Source organism: Rhea pennata, chromosome 16 (assembly GCF_028389875.1).
Source record: "Rhea pennata isolate bPtePen1 chromosome 16, bPtePen1.pri, whole genome shotgun sequence".
Classification (NCBI taxonomy): Eukaryota; Metazoa; Chordata; class Aves; order Rheiformes; family Rheidae; genus Rhea; species Rhea pennata.
In genome coordinates, this window is record NC_084678.1 from 14550378 (window position 1) to 14571830 (window position 21453).

The following is a 21453-nucleotide window of genomic DNA, read 5'->3' on the forward strand; positions in this document are numbered from 1 at the left end:
CGGGGAGGCACCGGCGGTGTCCCGCTCCGCCGCGGCGATCCCGGGGCCCCGTCCCGCGCGGGGAGGAAGGTGGACGCCACCTCCCCGGGAGCGAGGGATGGGGAGGCTTCTCCTACCTCGTTAAACATGCTGAGAAGCTGCAAAGGGAGTTTACTGGATTCCTCCCCTCCAGCTTTGCTTCAATGTGCTGTGACTCATTAAAAACTAAAGCAGGCGAGCAGGGCGTCCGCTGGAAACGCAGCTTTCAAATAAGTCCTAAGTTAAATAATTAAGTGGGCAGCATTTATTTTGCGTGTCGTCTTTACTTTCCTACCAGCACCGTGGCTGAGGCCCGTCGGGCTCGTCACATGCAGCCCCTCGGCGGGGAGGACGCACGGACACGTCCCTGCCCTGGCGGGACACCGGGCTCCAGGTGTCGCCGGCGGTTCCCGGCGCGACCCGACTCGCAAACGCTTCTCCTCCGGCGGCGCCCGGGCTCATTCCCCCGCACCGGTGGCCGCTTTTGGCACCGCAAATGAACAGTCCAGAGCACCCGCGACCCGTCTGCTGCAGCGCACGGCGCTGCCCGCCTTTATCTGATTATTTTTTTTTAATTGCAGAGGGTCACTTCCTTATTTTGGGTTTTTTTTTTCCTCACTAATCGCACCAGCTAAGCTAAATCCAGCCGCTGCCCCCCTCCCTTCCCATCCTCTATTATTTAGCACTCAGCAAATGAATAATTTAGGCCGTGCGTTAGGGAGAGGAGCAGCGCAGCTCCCCGCCGGCGGCGCGCAGCCCGGGCCCAGAGCACCCCCTGCCGCCGCGCCGCGCCTCGAACGAGGCGTGCACACAAATGAAGAAGGAAGCGCACGCAGCCACCGCCGCAGCAGCCCTACAGCTGCTGCCATCGCTATCCAAAGGGAGGACGAATCTGCTTCCAGGGGCCTTAAAATAAATAAATGAATAAATAACTGTACGCTTTCCCAAGCGTGCCTGACCAACCCCCTCGCTGGCGGGCCGAGGGCACCGCGCGCGTTTCACGCGGGTTCGGCCCTCGCTCCTCTCAAAGCGCCGTGGAGGAGCCTGGCGTGCCGCAGGGCGACTCGCGGAAAACACCGCTACCGGCTCGCTTTCTCCTGAAGGGGCTGCGGCCGAGCCCCGCGGCGCCGCTCGCCGGCAGCGCGGACACGTCGCTCTGCAAACCGGCGCGCTCCCGCCGCTTCCCCGGCGCCTTCGATCTGTCACCGAGCAGCACAGGCGCGCTCGGGCGGCAGCGCGGAGCGGGCCGCGCTCGGGAGCCTCGGAAACGCGCCGGGGCGGCAGCGCGGAGCGGGCCGCGCTCGGGAGCCTCGGAAACGCGCCGGGCGGCAGCGCGCGGGGGGCCGCGCTCGGGAGCCTCGGAAACGCGCCGGGCGGCAGCGCGGAGCGGGCCGCGCTCGGGAGCCTCGGAAACGCGCCGGGCGGCAGCGCGCGGGGGGCCGCGCTCGGGAGCCTCGGAAACGCGCCGGGCGGCAGCGCGCGGGGGGCCGCGCTCGGGAGCCTCGGGAACGCGCCGGGCGGCAGCGCGCGGGGGGCCGCGCTCGGGAGCCTCGGAAACGCGCCGGGCGGCAGCGCGCGGGGGGCCGCGCTCGGGAGCCTCGGAAACGCGCCGGGCGGCAGCGCGCAGGGGGCCGCGCTCGGGAGCCTCGGAAACGCGCCGGGCGGCAGCGCGCGGGGGGCCGCGCTCGGGAGCCTCGGAAACGCGCCGGGGCGGCAGCGCGCGGGGGGCCGCGCTCGGGAGCCTCGGAAACGCGCCGGGCGGCAGCGCGCAGGGGGCCGCGCTCGGGAGCCTCGGAAACGCGCCGGGCGGCAGCGCGCGGGGGGCCGCGCTCGGGAGCCTCGGAAACGCGCCGGGCGGCAGCGCGCAGGGGGCCGCGCTCGGGAGCCTCGGCAACGCGCCGGGCGGCAGCGCGCGGGGGGCCGCGCTCGGGAGCCTCGGAAACGCGCCGGGCGGCAGCGCGCGGGGGGCCGCGCTCGGGAGCCTCGGCAACGCGCCGGGCGGCAGCGCGCGGGGGGCCGCGCTCGGGAGCCTCGGAAACGCGCCGGGCGGCAGCGCGGAGGGGGCCGCGCTCGGGAGCCTCGGAAACGCGCCGGGCGGCAGCGCGCAGGGGGCCGCGCTCGGGAGCCTCGGCAACGTGCCGGGCGGCAGCGCGCAGGGGGCCGCGCTCGGGAGCCTCGGAAACGCGCCGGGCGGCAGCGCGGAGCGGGCCGCGCTCGGGAGCCTCGGAAACGCGCTCGGGCGGCAGCGCGGAGAGGGCCGCGCTCGGGAGCCTCGGAAACGCGCCGGGCGGCAGCGCGCAGGGGGCCGCGCTCGGGAGCCTCGGAAACGCGCCGGGCGGCAGCGCGCGGGGGGCCGCGCTCGGGAGCCTCGGCAACGCGCCGGGCGGCAGCGCGCGGGGGGCCGCGCTCGGGAGCCTCGGAAACGCGCCCGGGCGGCAGCGCGGAGCGGGCCGCGCTCGGGAGCCTCGGAAACGCGCCGGGCGGCAGCGCGCAGGGGGCCGCGCTCGGGAGCCTCGGCAACGTGCCGGGCGGCAGCGCGCGGGGGGCCGCGCTCGGGAGCCTCGGAAACGCGCCGGGCGGCAGCGCGCAGGGGGCCGCGCTCGGGAGCCTCGGCAACGTGCCGGGCGGCAGCGCGCGCGGGGCCGCGCTCGGGAGCCTCGGAAACGCGCCCGGGCGGCAGCGCGGAGCGGGCCGCGCTCGGGAGCCTCGGAAACGCGCCGGGGCGGCAGCGCGCAGGGGGCCGCGTTCGGGAGCCTCGGAAACGCGCCGGGGCGGCAGCGCGCAGCGGGCCGCGCTCGGGAGCCTCGGAAACGCGCCCGGGCGGCAGCGCGCGGGGGGCCGCGCTCGGGAGCCTCGGAAAAGCGCCGGGCGGCAGCGCGCAGGGGGCCGCGCTCGGGAGCCTCGGAAACGCGCCGGGCGGCAGCGCGCAGGGGGCCGCGCTCGGGAGCCTCGGAAACGCGCCGGGCGGCAGCGCGCGGGGGGCCGCGCTCGGGAGCCTCGGAAACGCGCCGGGCGGCAGCGCGCGGGGGGCCGCGCTCGGGAGCCTCGGAAACGCGCCGGGGCGGCAGCGCGCAGGGGGCCGCGCTCGGGAGCCTCGGAAACGCGCCCGGGCGGCAGCGCGCAGGGGGCCGCGCTCGGGAGCCTCGGAAACGCGCCCGGGCGGCAGCGCGCGCGGGGGCCGCGCTCGGGAGCCTCGGAAAAGCGCCGGGCGGCAGCGCGCGGGGGGGCCGCGCTCGGGAGCCTCGGAAAAGCGCCGGGCGGCAGCGCGCAGGGGGCCGCGCTCGGGAGCCTCGGAAACGCGCCGGGCGGCAGCGCGCGGGGGGCCGCGCTCGGGAGCCTCGGAAACGCGCCCGGGCGGCAGCGCGCAGGGGGCCGCGCTCGGGAGCCTCGGAAACGCGCCGGGCGGCAGCGCGCGGGGGGCCGCGCTCGGGAGCCTCGGAAACGCGCCGGGGCGGCAGCGCGCGGGGGGCCGCGCTCGGGAGCCTCGGAAACGCGCCGGGCGGCAGCGCGCAGCGGGCCGCGCTCGGGAGCCTCGGAAACGCGCCGGGCGGCAGCGCGCGGGGGGCCGCGCTCGGGAGCCTCGGAAAAGCGCCGGGCGGCAGCGCGCAGGGGGCCGCGCTCGGGAGCCTCGGAAACGCGCCGGGCGGCAGCGCGCGGGGGGCCGCGCTCGGGAGCCTCGGAAACGCGCCCGGGCGGCAGCGCGCAGGGGGCCGCGCTCGGGAGCCTCGGAAACGCGCCGGGCGGCAGCGCGCGGGGGGCCGCGCTCGGGAGCCTCGGAAACGCGCCGGGGCGGCAGCGCGCGGGGGGCCGCGCTCGGGAGCCTCGGGAACGCGCCGGGCGGCAGCGCGCAGGGGGCCGCGCTCGGGAGCCTCGGAAACGCGCCCGGGCGGCAGCGCGCAGCGGGCCGCGCTCGGGAGCCTCGGAAACGCGCGGGATTCGCCCCAAATTCCTCGAATCACGTTTCAAAGAGCCCGCTCCCGCCGCTGACGCTCGTTCCGGCTAGGAGAACTGGACACGCGCCTCCGGCGGCGGCGCTCGTCCGGCAAGCCGACGGGGCGAAGCGAGGCGCAGCGGGCGTCCGTGCGGCACCCCCCGTACCTGTAACATCCCCCAGATCTGTCACCCAGAAACTTTCAAATCAAATGACGTTTTGCATTGGGTGCTGCTCGTGTGAGACTTTCAAAAAAGAAATCTAAACATAAGCTACAACCTGTAGCACATAAACGTTTTTTCTCTACATGTTATACTCTGTTTTAAAACATTAGGTTGACCTGCGTTCGCCAGGAGCCCTGGTGTGTAGAAATCCTACAAAAAATACTGGAAATCTTTAAGCAGCGGATCCCTCCGAGCTTGCACATGCAGGCCCGAGGGTTTGCGCTCCTATGTGCATACACGGGACTACGTGCATACACCAAGGAAAAGCTGCTGCACAAACTGTGCCAACAACTGTGTAACCAACCGAATTTTGTCCATCCTACTTCACTTACCTCAAAGTGTTCAGTCTTCTCTGCAGAGCAACAATTAACTGTAAGAAAAGTTACGATCGTTGTCTAAATTATAAATAATTCTATACAGTTATGAGAAGTATAAAGCAGTGCAATCTCAGAAATAAGGGGAAACTTATTTTAGATCAAATTAAAATCTCCAATAACTTCTTAATTATTGTGAATTTAATGGTATTTATCAGACTATTTCTGCATGCATCTTATTAGATACTTCAATAGCTGCCCTGAGAACAAATCTATTTAGTTATACAGCCATAAAATATGAAAACCGGGTTGAATTCAGAGTGCCTTATTACATCCTAATTGTTCTGCTTAATTTTTGTGCTAGAAAAAGAACAGTACCATAGTTCAGCACCAATACGGCTATGCATCAGCTAACAAGCGTGTTAAAAGGGAGCGAGATACCAAGGCTGTAATATGCCACTATGAACTGGGATGCTGAAGGCACGCACACGCATGCACCGGTAGGCTTCAGCCAAGGGAAAAGCACCACACTGCTGATACAAGAGGGTGAAAAGGAGACGAACAGAGGTGGGAGGCGTAAGACTTTGGACTCGCATACGGAGAGACCCTCCCAACCGCAGCAGGCTCCAGCGCGCTCACCTCCAGCTTTCCAGGAGCTAGGAAGAAGCTGCAGCACTAAGCTGGGGCAGCTGCTAAGAGGACAAAGGCCAAGGACTGTAAATTCAAGCACGGTCGCAAAGTAACTCTCCCTTTTGTGAATTTTCCTGCACCTCTCACCAGGTTTGGCTCATTTTCACCTGAGCTGGCAAGGCCGGGGACCAGAGAAGAATCATGGTGTATCTCTTTGCAGGTCATGAATGCTTGAAAGAGGTACTAAGCTACTGCTTCTACCAAAAAGGGACACACACAGTTTAGCATTTTATGGAATAATTTTAATTTCTCAGACACATCTTACCTCTACTTGTTATCTGAAGCAACACCTGAAGGCCAGTTTCTTCTCAACTTACCTGGCACAGCTTCTGCAGAGACCATGCTTGCTTGCTGGATGGTCAAAGGTGATTAACATTTACAACAGACTCTTTTTACAATTACAGGAAGATTATGACAATGTTTGGCCAAAAGTCAAAGTTGTTTCTTTCTACTTAATAACATTACATAATGTCGGTAACAATTTAGAGTTTACAAACAATTAAAACATTCAAATAAGTCTAGTAGGTGATGTCAGGTGAGTAAACCACACTGAGAGCTAATCCATTTTTTCAGCGAGACTAGCGTCCTCATGCAGGCTGTCATTGAAGGCCTGGGTGCCAATTCAGTAACAGTGTGTTTGCTGTAGTAGCCTGAAGGAAGAGCTGTCTGTATGCAAGAAAATGTTCCAATTCATGGAATTTTTCTATATATCTAATAGCAGGATCAGGACCCTACAAGTGATTAAAAAAAAAAAAAATCTGCCCATGCAGAAAAACATTTGAAAGTTGAACAATCAATACAAAGCGTGAGAAATGCACCTTTTCCGATTTTCACGTTCATAGTCAAAAACGTGTTCCTGGTTGTATTTTTGAAATGATGCTCCAAATTCTGTGGTTTATGTTATACCTTCCACTGAAGCCCATCGCTAACTGTGTTTGAGGGAGAAGCCTTGCCCTTGGTGAAGCTACTTCATTAAACCTATACTAGACCAAAATAAAATGCTTTTAGTATCTCTTACAAGAAGCTTCCATGCTTAAAAACAAAACAAAACAAACCCCACCATCCCTTCATCTTAGCCAACATCCCTAAGACAATAATGAAGTTTTAAGATTCAGAAAGTTGCACACCTCCAAAACACTGACAAAACAAAACAATATAAAAGAAACAAAGTGCATCTTTAGGAAACGGCATCCCCTCAGGTAGACTAATCGTTTACTGTACCAAGAAAAATAAATCCAAGAGGAGAAAAAAATTTAGAGAGAAAAATACATTAGCAAATACAGATAAATTTGTTTTTAATAAAGGAGTTAATTTTCTTTCAATCCTATATAAAACAATAGCAATTAAAAACTTCATTTTTGAAAGTAAAATATTTACATATGAACAAGTAACTGTGCAAAATTTACATGAAAAAAATGGAAAGACAGGATTTCCTAAAAGACAAAATAAAAGGGGTGTAACAGTTGTCAGATGTTGATAAAAATACTGATCAGCATTCAGTTTACACGCAAGAGAGTTAAATTCTACCATGAGAGTTCACACAAAGAAAGCCAAAGTATTTACAGTCATAAAAGTACTATCAATAGACAATTTAATACAATAACCTCTGAAAATATAAAGAACCAATTAGTATATTTGTAATAAAAAAATAGGTACAAAGAAGGGACTTTGCTCTGGACATCTTTAAAGTAGGCCCACAGCTTGCATACAGTCTTTTAGCAAAATAATTATAGTTTACATAGCCATTTTTATGTTATGTGCCAAAAATTATGTACAATTACTGACAAAATACACCAACCATTTTTCAACACTTGATTCACACTGAGAAACAGTCTTTTGATGATTCCTCTCAACTTTGATTTTATTTAATCTAAGCTTTCACTTTAGCTAAAAAACACAGTGCAAGTAAAATATATTTATGCTGAAAAGGTTTCTCTTTTTTTCCTTTTTTTCCTTTTTTAACTTTACAGCTTTACAAACTATAGCAAATAAAATGCATTTTTACAGATGCTGCTAAAACATTCAGAAGTAACCCTCCTTTATGGGATTTCAGGGCCTCTAATAAGCAATAATGTGATTAAAATTGAGGTTATGTTTAAAATTAACTGTATATCCCTCTAGATTTTGAACATTTGGGGGAAAGATAAATATTCTTAAAAATCAGTTTGCTTTGCTAACTGACTGTTTAAAAAAAAAAAAGCTAAATGAAATGAGGTCATCTGCTGTAGACATATGCCTATATAATTGATTTAGTTGAATAAAACTGAACTAAAATGCACAATTAATGTCGAAACTGCTACAGGGCTGACAAAGGGTAGCTAGTTATTTGCTAAACGATTCCATCAGTCTTTATATATGGCTTGTTTGGCAAGAAGGCCACTCAATCAAGAGATGAGTTAAAATTTAATTGTCCTTTTATAGTATCCACAGGCCTTGTAAGTATCCTCACTGTTACAGAAATGTATTTCTCTTATACCGAAGAGTTTATTTATAAACAGGAATATAAAACTGTTCCATGTAAAGAGGTGGTTGTTTTTTAAACAATATCCCATTTGCTTGTTACAAAAAGGCGTAATTTGCAAATATATAAAAAATGTCCTCAGGCGGCTCTCCGACAAAAATACCTTGATCTTTTCCATTTTACTTAAGGAATGCTTTATATAGCAATAGTGAATGGCTTGTCTCTCGCTCGTTTTCTAAACAAAATATGAGGTCCCTGAGGTTCACCCGCGTTATCCTTTGTCGCGTAAACTGTCTGGTTGTTCCAACTCCAGAGCTGCCTGGGACTGCTGCACTTGAACCAGATCCCTGGAAATGAGAAGAGCAGATAAATCAGAACATGTCAATGCTCACAGGAAATCTAAAATTTCAGAAAGAAACATGTAAGGTAAGAAGTGACTACAGACATGAAGTTATCAAACAGTCAAACCGTTCTACCAGATCAGAGATGTTTTTAATTATTATTTATAAATAATAACTGAATAATCAAAAGTTTTCAGTGACATTTAATGTATATATTAAAAAAAAAAAAGGCAGAATGATCTTCTCTACAGATAACCCCACAAACCAAACCAAAAAAAGCTAGACAGTACTCTCATTTTTCTTCACAAGGTTGGCACAGAGAACCCCAGGGTGGCCTCTGGAGTTCTTGATGAACTGGGGAGCAGTCCTATGCACCTGGTTTGGGGTGTTAAATATTGTCTTAGCTCCCTGCCATGATCTTCATGGCACAGTGCCATGAGCTCTGCCTTTTGGTGGCAACAGCTGTGGCCATACTCAGGATTATATTAGGAAGCAGCTGTTCTGGACACTCTCAGACATTCACTAATGATCTCTGAATTCCTCTATCATTCAACAACACTTTTCCCCCCGGCAGTCTGCCACACTGATTTGCAAGGGAAGTGAGTAGCGTACTATTATTTGTCACTTTGAGGAACAGAAGGAAAGCCATTAGATTTCTTTGGAGATGCCCACATCCCTTCTGCAACTGTATCCTGGATGATAACTGAACTTGCAGAACAGCTCCCCAGGTTTAATTGCAATGCCTTTTTATTTGCAGGAAACAGTTCTTTGCAGTAGTAGGCTTGACGCTGGCAGAAGCACGCGGTCCAGCAAGGACAGCTGAAGAGAAGCACACGTCAGAACAGCAACGACCCAGAAAAGTTCTGAAGCAGCTTCCTGCTCTTCCTTACCAGCAGTGGCAGTGGGAGTAGTACGGCACAGTCACCAGTAGATGGCACGCACAGACCGAAAAGTCAACATCCATCTCAATTTTAAAGTTCGGAATATTTTTGGCAGTTGCCTCTTCTACGTGTGTTTATATGGTAATAAAGGTGTTCTGAGTGGTTGGAAAGCGAGTATTTCTGAGACTTTATGAATTGTTTCCCCCCCCCCACATTACTAGAATTCTCTCTTTTAATAGGACTTCCATATCAAGTGACACTAAAAAGTCCAAAAACACTCCACCAGTGAACAAATACAGATTTATCTGCCTGAAAGTTCAGAGTACTTCGAAGTAGTGCTCTAAATAAGAGCACACCAGACTTGACAAAAGCCAAAAATATTTACAGTGTACAAACCACATGAAACAGTTGCTGAGAACCACACTCAAATCCTCCACGTCAAAGTAATATATTTATGATTAGTATATATTACTGATTAAAAAAAGCAATCAAACTTGTGTTGGAAATTGCCATCTCCCAGTTAGTGTTACCCTACATTCAGTGCAGCTTTTCCTGCTTCAACACAACACTAAGAATAAAGTCAGACTTTTGTTTCTAAAGCAAGTTATCCATTGAAGCAGAAAACATCAAATCATTGAAGTCTTATATTTAGGAAACCTGTTTACAAGTTGGATTTTCAAAGCGGTATTTTAAAACACTTGTATAAATTAGGTGCCTAATTTCCATCAATTTCAATAGACGCTAGAGGATTCAGGATAGCACAGGATGCTAACTAAATTTTGTCAAATACATACAAATTAATACTAATGAGTCTATAGAAATAATATGTTTTTAATATGCAAAAAAACCTAGTCTTAGTAAACTGTAGTATTTTAAATGCAAAGATAAAGCTTCAAGTGCTTTTTAAAAAGGACAGAACTATGCCATTCCTGTGGCACAGAAGGAGTTAATACGCTTTTTGGTAACTTTCAATTAACCTGTTTGGACACAGAATTCTAACACAGACAGCAACCTATTTTGTTGAATTTTGAAACAATGCAATTACTATTTAGAAGTGATTTTATGTGTAATTAAGATTCAGTATTCCTAGACATCAAAAGCTCACATTTACAAATCTGTGTCTAAGTAGTGATAAACCTTATTTTCCACACTCCTTGTAATATGCCTTAACTACAAACTGCATACAAATGGCGACAAGTGGAGCTCAATTTAAAAATGTCAAGTGACACAGTAGCAAAAGCACAGCTGTGAGTCTATCAGATCAAAAGCAGCTGGTTCTTAATTAAACAGACAAAAAGATTAGATTTCCAGGGAACCTGTAGTTAATTGGTTAACCGGTAAGTGATTAATCTAGGATAACTAAATTAGTCAGATTTAGATGAAATACAAACAAGTGTTCACAGTAGATGTAAAATCCATTCCATAATCTAAGCGACATTAACAGACTATTAAGGTTGCACAGTTGAGCATGCATAAGTAGTCAGTGTCACTGCATGAGATACTTTAATATAGTCCTCAGAGATCATATCATTTATTTAAAAATCTATCTTTGTAAAAGTATAGCATGTTGTATGTTTTATAATTTTAAACTACATTTATAAATAAGACCATAACCTGTTAACTTGTATAAATACAAAGAAATTTACTATTCCTGACATAAGTTGTTTCAATGGCCTTAAAAAACTCACAGTCACTTAAAAAGGTACCCAAGAGGCTTGAGTTTCTTTTTTACAAATAAGATTTACTACTATTCAGATTGTTCTGTAACATTTCATATTAAGCACAGGGAAGCTATTGCTCCCTGCAACTCAGTATAAAAAAAGATGAATTCTTCTGAAACAAGAAGCTTTCCTAGAGTACAAATAGATTTAGTAGTAAAATTCAGGATGCTCAGAAAGTAATAAACAGAGTTATAAAACCATTGCTATCAGACACAAAACTTTGTGGGGAAAATCCTCAAGTTATGGAAAGAGTTTTTAAACCCTGTTAATGAGAATCTTCAAGGAGATTTTGCTCTTTTTAAGCATTAGAAAAAACCTACATTTTCAGTATCTTCTGCATAGAAAACAATTTTGTATCACTTAATAAATATTAAGTGGTTTACAAATACATCAGATAGCCATCAGTCAACCTGAATTTAAACGAACATTAAACTAACCAAAACACTTGAGCACAGGATAACTTAGCCAGCAGAGATATTTTTAATTTTTAAAAGGTTGGCTTGACTGATAGGAAGAACGAAGAATATATAAGAACATCAAAATTAAACTGAATTGGTCAAACTGATCTGCTGTGGAGGTCCAAAGCAGCTACTGCAATCTCTTCCAAAACTATGGAAGTTAAGAAAAAGCTGTTCTTTCAACAGCAATAGCTCTCTAACATGCCTCAATTTCCACGAATCAGAACAGGGCAACTCAAAAGTCTTACCTCCATGTCATGAAATTAGTGCTAAAAATTGAGTCTGGTTTTGGAGCAAACAGATAATGCACCTTGAAGTTTGCTTCTGCTACTCAGAAAACTTCCACAAACTAGGGAAGAAAGCTCTAAACAGAAAGATTGTTACAGAGGCTAATGGAGCAAAATCACAGGGTATAAGGATTACTCTGTACCTCTGCCCCTGATCCAGAGCCCGGTGAATCCACTTTCCTTTTCTTTCTGGGACCAATTGCAGCTAATGCAGTCAAGTTGGCATCCCTCTGTCTCATCTGTGCTAGCTCCTGTTGCTGCATCTGCATTTGTAAGAACAAGAACTGTTAATGATTTTTCTTTAAATTTTAAACAGAAAAGCTTATGTTACCATGAAAGCTTACCTCCTTGGCCTTCTGTTTCAACCTAAGCTGTTCTGGATCTTCTTGTCTAGATCGAGACTATGTTGATAAAGGATGAAGGGAAGGATCAGCGAAGAAGACAGGAAAAAAGAAAAGACCTCAGTTACAAATGCAGGTGTAGATGATATATTTTACACAGTTTTTGAAAGCAAACTCTATTGCCTAACAATATTAGCACATATTTTCCCATTAAAATGTTTTCCTACGATAAATCAGTTCTCTTAGTTTCTTGTCTCTCTGACTTAAGAACAGGAAAAATAGGAGGAACTTCAAGGCAGTCTTTCATCCATACACTCACATAAGGCAAGATTAATAATAATCAAAAAAAAATCTGACTGTTGTTCTCACCCAATCTTTAGACCTGTAAAATAAGTGATTTTATCTAATTCAATGTTCACGTACCCTTAAAAAGTTACATTTTTTCCCAGTGATTAACCTATGTCTTCCCTGTTGCATTTTAGGTGCAGCAGACCCAGAATTATATAAATATGTGAAATATAACTTCACAGAGTAACGTAATGAAGACTTAGGCTTTTGCCTCAGTCTCCTCTCCTCTGAAATAAATGGATTTACCCTCTAATCTTACTTCACAGGTCACATTTTTTGGACCTCCATAGTGCTTTTCTTCTGAAGTCTTCACTGAAAATCTTTCTTGATAGGCAGGACCCAAAACTAGACACAGTATTCCAGCTCAGATCTAACAGTAACTGAGTGGAATGAAGTTGTTAATTCACCTGTCTTATGTGAAAACATTTCAGTGTAAGTGAGATTTTGACTTTATAAACTCATACCATAAAAATCCAGATTTGTTTTGTAGATTGTCTCATCCAGAGTTCCTGCCTACTCAGTTACATTCATCCTCTATTTGGAGCACTGATTACAACCACTAAGTCTAGTGCTTACATATGTACTTACATAAACTGCTTTCTATTTACTGTATTTCTCCAACTTGTCAAAACCATTCTGAATTCTATTCCTATTCACCAAAATACTTGTAACCTTTCTGTTCCCTCTATGTGTATCAGTAAGCTATAATAGATTCATCTTTCTCACTATGAAAAGTGCAAAGATTAATTTTTAAATTAAAGACCCACTTAGATTTTGGAAAATGCAATGAGAATAGCAAAGAAGCTATTTCACTTAGTTCACCATGGAAAGCCAAATAAAGCTGCAGCTAAAAACCCAGTTCATCAAGCTCTATCTTTGAAGAATAGAGTCTTCCCCTTCATTGCTCATCCTTTAGAATGAAAGGGAACTCTCTACTTTTGACGTCAAAAACGACACTTTGCAAGTTTAAGTACGAAATCCAAGCACTTGCCTTTGCTGCACGCATTAAAATTTCCCTTTCTTGTTCATCTTTACGCTGCTTTTCTATTTGATCAAGTTGTTCAAAGAACTTGAGCTGTGCTCGAACGTCACTTGCTTGTTCATATCTTTCATCATCCTGAAAACACAGCAAGTGTTTCTCATTACATATTTTAAAAACAAAGCTGTTAGCTTGTACTGTACTGTAGAAGAACATACACATTTAAAGCACAAATGTTCACTTTGTCCTTTTCAAACAAAAAAGCGTATACCTAAACCAAACCAGCTAGAACTCTTAAAAAACATTTTGTTCTATTCCATGAATTCATTGGATTTTGACTTTTAAACTATTATCATCATAGCTTTAACCTCACAAACATACTTTAGAGGGTTTGGTTTTTTTGCTTTTTCTTAGGCATTTACACCTATTAGGAACGCATGTTTCGGGCAACAGTCTCTCGAGAATTAAAAGCAGAGCTCCCTAGTCCCACATCCACCTCAGCAGCATTAAAAGATGCAGACTGCTCATCCAAATAAGACATGACTATTTGTATGAGGAATGGGTGATCGTGATAGCTTGTTTATTATTCAGGTACTTCTTCCCATACAAAGTGCCTTCATTAATATGGATTACCATCAAAATGGAGCAGAAAAAATTCTTCCTGTGTGCTGATACTGGGGGAGCAGGGATACCAAATAATACAAGCCTCAGTGCTAAATGTTGTTGCATCCTCTCCTTGCTGATGTAGTTATATAATTGGGCTTCCATAATTAAGAATATACCCTTCTTAGAAGATCAGTGTAGCCAAAGAGTATTTCCTTTCTAAGAAATATTAAGTGTGTTCAGTGATTCACCTTTCTCCCCCTGAGTTTCCTTCCAGCACCTGGTGGGCCTACACAGACTGGATTATAGAAATAAAGGGACATATAGATACTAAAACACTACCACACACATCAGCGCATGCAAAAAACCCCAAACAGCCAATGCTCCTGAAGGCAAGTTTCTAAGGGTATTTTGGCAGGAGACCAAAATTTGGTTGGTAGATGCTGTACACTACACTGTACACTTGAAGAAAGGAAATTAAAAATAGCATACACATCCATCATATCTTCAGCTTTACAAGGGGAGATGTGATGCTGAACCTAACGATATGAAGTATAATGCTCAGGTGTGGTGAACCAGACTAAGGACCATCTTTTTTCTGCCTATCCAATTATGCAAGCACTGAATAGACTCTAAATATTTGACATAATAAATAAGAGTGTATGGGGGGGGGAGGGGGAAGAGAATTCCTCTGCATTTGTTTTTAAAACACTTTGTATACACAAGCTGAAGCTTTCTAGTCATCCGTTGTATTAATATCTTAGTTTAAGATGAATCAGTTGAGGAGAATAAATGAATAAATCAGGAGAATAAATGAGCTTTGTAGAATGAGAACATCAGAACATAAGCATTGAGGCCAATATGATAGCCTGATGAATGTTAATTATTGTACAATTAAAGTTACCTTGTAAGAAATGTTCTTTTGTTGAGCAGTCTCTGATAATTTTTCCACAAGGTTTTGTAGTCTTTGTTGTGTAGCATGTGATACATAGCTAACTACATCAGGATGGATTTCTGTTATTCCATGTTTTTTACCTATGATCAGAATAAAAGTTAGCTATTTCATAACTAACTTAATACAGCTAAACATCTGGCTGATCTAAGCCGCGGAAATGTAAATGCTGTTTGCAAAATAAGACTTTCATGTATTTCTCAGACCAGCATTAAACAGGAAATGGTATAAATGTAAAAGTTTGCATTAGCTTAACAAAATCCTAAACATATTACTAAAGGCTGTATGCTGCAAAATAACAAATAAATGAAGAATGCTTTCTGATACAGCAGCAATTACAATTCCTCAAGAAAATACAACACAACGGTTAGTAGTTTCATAAGCTGAATGATTGCCCACAAACACCAGAATATACAAAAGATAAGTACTCTAGCAAGTTTTAAAATATCCAAATCAATTTCTATGGAAAAGGGCCTTCTATTAAATACAAGATTAGGGGAATTTTCATATATTAAAGCTCAAAAAAGCTTCAACTTACCTATTTCTAATATCCTTCTTTGTAAAGGTGCTGAGAAGAGGAAGGTTTCATCTTTACAGGACCTTGTTAACGTGCCCACTAGCTCAGAGTTTGTCGCCAATATCCGAGCACTTTCCTCGGATAGGTTGACTCCAGCCATTGATGCAACATCATTGATGTCATCATCATCCCTGAGGAAAGGAAAAACTCATTACAATCACAACATTACAATCATAACATTTAGGGCCTGTATCTTATACATGCTGCTACAACACAACAACTGTATATATAATGAAAGTTCCACAACAAATTGCTTAGATCGAAAAGCAACTTTTAAAAACCCATTTGTGTACTACAGAAAACACAGTAAACCTGGATATTTTATTTCATTTCTGCATTTTATTTTGTAATAAAATCAAACATCATTTGATTCCACAGAACAGCACCAGAAGTACTTCTGCCATTTTGTGCTTCCTGACTTTCTCTCAAGATCTTTTCTTCTGTAAGATTTTAACGTATTGAAAACCAAGAGACTAGATACATCACTACCACAAAGCAAAAATAAACTGCACTCATCACTGTAAGACAGGCTACTCATCAGAACAACCTGAGCAGAGTTCGGAGGAGCGGAGAAATAAATCCGATTTGCTTGTCCAGACAAGAGTTGTTTATAAGGTTTGATATTTACCCTCAGTGCCAGCTGAATGCTAAACCAGTCTGGCATAAGTATGTCCACAGCTGTTTATAAAAAGTCTAAGTAGCACACCTGGTTACAGAAAATTCATCCCAATTTCCTGCAAGTTTGTCTAGCCTGATTCAGTGCCACTGGAATAAACAGAAAGGCTCCCATCGAGTTCAGCGGGCTGTTCAGGCCACATGAGCATGCATAAGTATTTGGTTCCTTACCTAAAAGAACCTCCCCCAGGCTCTTTCAGTTTATTTTTCTGAGCAGCAGCTACTTGCGTTGAAACAGTGGCAATAGCTTTGTTTCCAGGTAATACTGTTGGTTTTACCACAGGTACTGCAAGAAGAAAAAAAAGATTTGTATTCCGTGTATCAAGTTTGTGCCAGAGTTCAGATTTACAAACGAGTCATGGGTAGTAGTGATAACAGGTCTGGGACAAAGGTTTTCCCTCAACAGTGTCTGTTAGCATTTCATCCATCTGAAACAGGATCCTCCCACACACCTCCAGTACCTAAACGTTTTCTGTGGCTGTGAATGTTACCCTGACTAATTTGTACCCCCTCCACTATGGCACCATGCACTGAAGGGTTTAGCAATATAGTACCATAGCCGTCAGAAAGCTATGGAGCACTTAAGAACCAACATTCACAAAACAAACTTCAGTTAATGTTATTAATACAGCATATACCAAATACATTGACTTCTTACCTGTCTGAAGTTGATTCAACTGAATCTGTTGAGGAGTAGTAAGCATAATACGACTATGTGGTTGCCGCAGTGCTACCATTGGTGTCTGTGTCAATGTCACCTGTGGAGGCCTTATCAGTGCCCCTGTTTTTTGAGACTGTTGGATAACCTACAGATGGGTGGAAAGGAAAGAGATGGAAACGATCTGAGAAACAACTACAAATAGGAGGCTAAGAATCAGGTAGAAAGACCAAAACCTTACAATCAACTTTTAGATTGTTGTTGTCTAAACATATCTGTCCAGCAATCTCGGATTAGCATATTTTGATGTATTTTTTAAAGAAAAATTAGATGCATTATACCTCGCAGAAAAAAAATATTTTTTTACATCACAACTGGAATAATCAACAATCCATTTCTATTAAAAATTCACATGTAATTACAAAAGGTCCAGCTAAACTTTTCATAAGTAGTTTCTACATATAGACCCGGCACACTAGACCTGCCTGAACCAGCCGCAGAACCAGAAATAATGGAGACATGGTACAGACAGTCCAGATACTTCTAGATATTTTGTCTTCATCCAGAAACAGCATAAGCTGCCCCTGTGCAGCACTGCACCACGGGTTTTGTTAGCTTGGACTCAGCCTCACACAACCGCTGCCACACTGCTTGTGAAGCTGAACTCATAAAGGCAGGGCTGCACAGACCACGCTCTACTCTACATCACAGAAACACCTGAACTTCCATGGAAGTATTCAGACCAACTTGAAATAACTGAAAAACATGACCACATTTTAAAGTCTCCTTATTAACTATTTTCCAATTTATTTGTCAAGCTGACATACACTTAGGGTGTGTGTGTGTGTATGTATATATATATATATATATATATATATGTGTGTGTGTGTGTGTGTGTGTGTGTGTGTATATGTATACAAACATATATACACATACACACCCCACATGCGGTGAATTACTGAACTCAAAATATGGTTGTAAAGCACATAAAAAGGGAACTCCCTCTTTTCAGCATGATTGTCAACTGCACTCAGCATAACTTGCTAACTTGAAATTCAATACTACAGAGTCATTTATGTGAGTCAGCCTTCTGGCCTTGACTAGTTTTCAGAAATTCTTTTTTTTTTGCAGCAGTTCAAAAGTAGTCTACAAACTCTCCTTATTTCACAAATTCAATTTCCCTAATTCTGCAACTCAGTTTATTTTTGCTACTATTCCATATTTTAATGCTTTTATTTTTTTTAAAAAAAAAGGTCACAGGCCAAATATGCAAGCTGTTTGCCTGTAAATGCAGCACTGAGTGAATGTTCAGTTCTTAATCCTTGTCTAGGTTTCTAACTCCTTTGTAGATAATACCTAGGTTACAGAGTTAGTAAGATCAATATAATCATTAATTTTTCTTGCAAGGTAAGAGTCAAAATACTTTTTTAAAGTCCTAGATTGATAAAAGTGACCTCTCCTATTCATTTTATACAAAAACGTCTGGATACAGAAAGACAGTAAAGTGGCAAATGTTCTATAGTGAACATTCAAGTATTAAGAAGCAAAAAACAAACAAAGAAAAAAAACTATCAAGTTAGCCACGTATATTAATACGTATTCAACAGAAAGCTTATACTTAGTGTTCTGCTATCAGAAGAAGAGAAAAAGAAGTGATCGACAACATACTCTGCTGTCCTGAATAAAGGCATCTTTTCTCCTGTTTTGGGTTAATTTGTTGTTAGACTTATGAAATGTGACACAGAAGATCCTTCAGGACCCTGCTTTCTCATGCATATGCAGGGATTGAGAGAATCCACCAATATTTCATGATAAAATAGGAGATAATGCAACACTTTCATCAAGAAACAGATTTAAATCATATTTTTTCTTAGTAGCTACTCTCTCTAAAGAGTTCATAAAGATCTCCAACTGAGCTAAACAACTAATTTAAGAAGAACAGTTGCTGTACTCTGAAAAAACAACAGTGCAGTAACAGAAGATGCACTTCAGCTTACATACCAGTGGTGTAGACTGCCCTTGTTTGCTAACGCCAACCTGAGTAGGCTGGGTTAGGCTGATTACAGGTTGTTGGAGAGTACTCGTTACAGTTGCTGTGGCCTTCCCTGCTGTGCGCTGAACTGAGGGGCTTAGCATCACCGCCGTAAGTGCAGTTGTTGCTTGTGTTGTGGGCTGTTGCTGTTGACTTTGCTGAATGAAAGCTGCAGAGTCTGGTGTTAACTGTCTCAAGGCAGGTAAACTCCTCTGAAAAGAAAGGAGGAAAGAATTTGCTTAAATATTTTCATCATAGATCACAGATGAAGATTTTATAATAAGTAATACATTTAATTTCCATCAATTGCATCAGTCTGGATGCACCCCTGCTTTAGAACAGAAAATGCAGTAGCAGCACACACAAATATCCTGCTACTTCACCTTTAAAGCTAGACTGAATTACAGTACCTTTACTGTGGCAACTTGGCCATCATGGGCATCTAGGTTATATAAACTCACCTAGAACCCTCATTGTGTAATGTACTCAGTGCGTATTTAATAGTCAAAGCCCATGCTGCCTTCCTTGATTTTGTTCTTATCTATATACCAACTAAAAATCTTTGACAACTTAAAAGACATATTGGAACACTTCTTGAAGATTTCAGAATAACAGAGACCACAGTGCTTTACTAGATTTTTACGTTAGTTATGTTCTTATCATAAAAATTCCTAATGAGCAGTTCAGGGTTGAACAAGCATTTAAGAACCCCGAAAGGTTAGCATGAAAACTGTACGCACAACTATCACTACACCCCTTGATCGTACATTAGTGAGTTACATTATTATGATACAGTGTTATTGTACTTTCTCTGATTTTCAAAGACATTTCAGAATAAATATTATTTTAAGAGATGTCCAATCACTATAAAATTTATGCCACATGCCATTATTATTGAGAGGTGACAAGTCTCCTGCTTATCCATACAAACAGGTTACAGCAGAGGCATCGAAGCATGAGTTTGTTCAGGAGATAGTTTTCTGTATTACTCAATCCTTAGTTTCCATTCCAAGACTAAAAGCAATAGTAAGTCAATTCATCGGCTTAGAGCTACAGCAAAAAAAGCTGCTTATAAGCAGCAGAAAAAAAAATCCTCACTTTCATATTTCTCAAAAAAGTTACAACATTATGGTACATGTTCTATATTGACTGTGCTAATCGATCATACTGAAAAATTCTTGAAACCGAAAGGCAGAAATATTTTTAATGAAGCAAAAATCTAACCAGGTACCACTTAAAACATCCACTTACACCATTGCAGAATTCCATCTGTATTGTTAAAAGATGAGCTTCTGTTTATTGCTGCAGATAGATAAGCACAGAAAAAAAATATATGGACTAAGTAACACAATTTACCTTCAGGAAAGGCACAAGGTAAGGTTGAGGTGAAGAATTAAGTTCTCTGTACAGCCTACTGGTAAAGTCTTCTGCTTCAATTTTTCCATCCTTCAAAACAGAAGATCCAAATGAATGAACTTATAGACATTAGCTTTTTAGTTACTTGTAGTTTTATAGTAGTATCAGTTCTTCGAATGCAGTTGCAAAGTGCAATATATGCCAGCCGCAGAGAACCAAAAGCTCAGACAGCCAAAGATCACATTTTAGAGTAAAACTAAACTATGTAATTGATGTCAATACAAATTACAACTGCAACGACCTGCAAGCAACTAACTATTCAATTGCTTGGAATAGCCTGGCAGCCCAGTCCCTAGCACTCTTTCCCAAAGGTACTACAGTCCCTCCGTTTCAAACGACTGAAATTGTGCCCATCATATGCTCAAAAAGCAGGTCTCTCTCATAGACTTAGTTATTCATTCCTCAAGGAAAGAGGCGCATCTGACTTTGGCCTTGTGACAACCTCTGTTTCTCATGTGGCAGCATTGGACATATGCAGCCAGTAAGCAGCTCCATCAGAAATTACATGACCTATCCTAACTTAAAGGTTACTCATACCTTAGCTAAGCAATGTTACTACTCGCTCTGTAAATATTAAGTATCTTGAGCTTTAACATTAGCTTTAGAAAATTTTATTTACTATTTATAAACGTCTGTGAATTCTTGTAGTAGTAGTAGTAACAGTAGCAGCCGTAGTCTTCCCTCAGGTAAATAGTTCATCTTTCTATTCATTAGGTTTTACCAATAAAAATTGTAGAATTTAAGAGAGTCAATTACATCACCTGCATTTTAATTTAACTTATAAGTCAGTGACAGTAAGTTAATAGATGTTATGCATTAATCCTCATGCATTAATATGAGGCAGAAAATGTTCAAGTTATATGCTTCAATTTTCCTTTAAAGCTTGTATTTCAATTCAGAAGTAGCAAAGTTCCAATCTGATTATCTAACATTTCATAATCTTTCTCCTCTCCATTAAAAAAAAAAAAAAAAGTCTAAATTCGCTCAGATAGTGTTTCTTACCACTTTCAATGAACTTTTCTTACCAGCAGGTTCTGTACTAATTCTTTCACGTTAGCTGCAGTTTCTGAGGACTGTTTTCCAGATGATGCCAGTTTTATTAATGTAGACAGAAAGTTTTTACATTTCTTCACATTTTCCATAGTTTCCTGTTGGGGGCGGGGAGAGGGGAGGACATTCAGAGAAAAGAAGAAACACTCTAATACATGATCTGATCATAAGCTCTGAGAAATAAAGTCTTTCTCCAGTTCACCACTGCAGAATATTACCTATGGATCCATTTTCCTCACAGCTTACTCAGAGACATAATCAGATCAAAATTACTACCTTGCTTCATACATGTACACACGTATTTTACCTTTTTTAATCAAAATGTAATTAATTATGATTCCTAATGAATTTAGGGAACATAAAATATTTCAGGAATGGTATATTAAGTAAAAAATATGCATTATAACAGGACAGAAAACAAGAAAGCTGTTCCTTCCCATTGCACAGCATAGCACACTGATTCTGTCTTGTGCAGTCTTAGAAATACGCATCTTGA

At 44.3% G+C, this 21453-nt stretch overlaps 1 protein-coding gene across 1 annotated transcript in view; it reads right to left on the reverse strand.

The window, feature by feature from the left end:
* Nucleotides 1–6606: 6606 nt before the first annotated feature.
* Nucleotides 6607–21453, reverse strand: part of TAF4 (TATA-box binding protein associated factor 4) — a 40682-nt gene continuing 25835 nt past the window's right edge. The window contains exons 6-16 of the mRNA XM_062589103.1: nucleotides 20933–21055; nucleotides 19848–19937; nucleotides 18461–18703; nucleotides 16460–16607; nucleotides 15973–16087; nucleotides 15088–15257; nucleotides 14502–14632; nucleotides 13007–13132; nucleotides 11671–11727; nucleotides 11470–11589; nucleotides 6607–7985 (exon numbers count right to left, since the gene is read on the reverse strand). Coding sequence (XP_062445087.1) covers nucleotides 7818–7985; nucleotides 11470–11589; nucleotides 11671–11727; nucleotides 13007–13132; nucleotides 14502–14632; nucleotides 15088–15257; nucleotides 15973–16087; nucleotides 16460–16607; nucleotides 18461–18703; nucleotides 19848–19937; nucleotides 20933–21055 — 1491 coding nt within the window. The 3' untranslated portion in view covers nucleotides 6607–7817. The remainder of the gene's footprint in view (nucleotides 7986–11469; nucleotides 11590–11670; nucleotides 11728–13006; nucleotides 13133–14501; nucleotides 14633–15087; nucleotides 15258–15972; nucleotides 16088–16459; nucleotides 16608–18460; nucleotides 18704–19847; nucleotides 19938–20932; nucleotides 21056–21453) is intronic.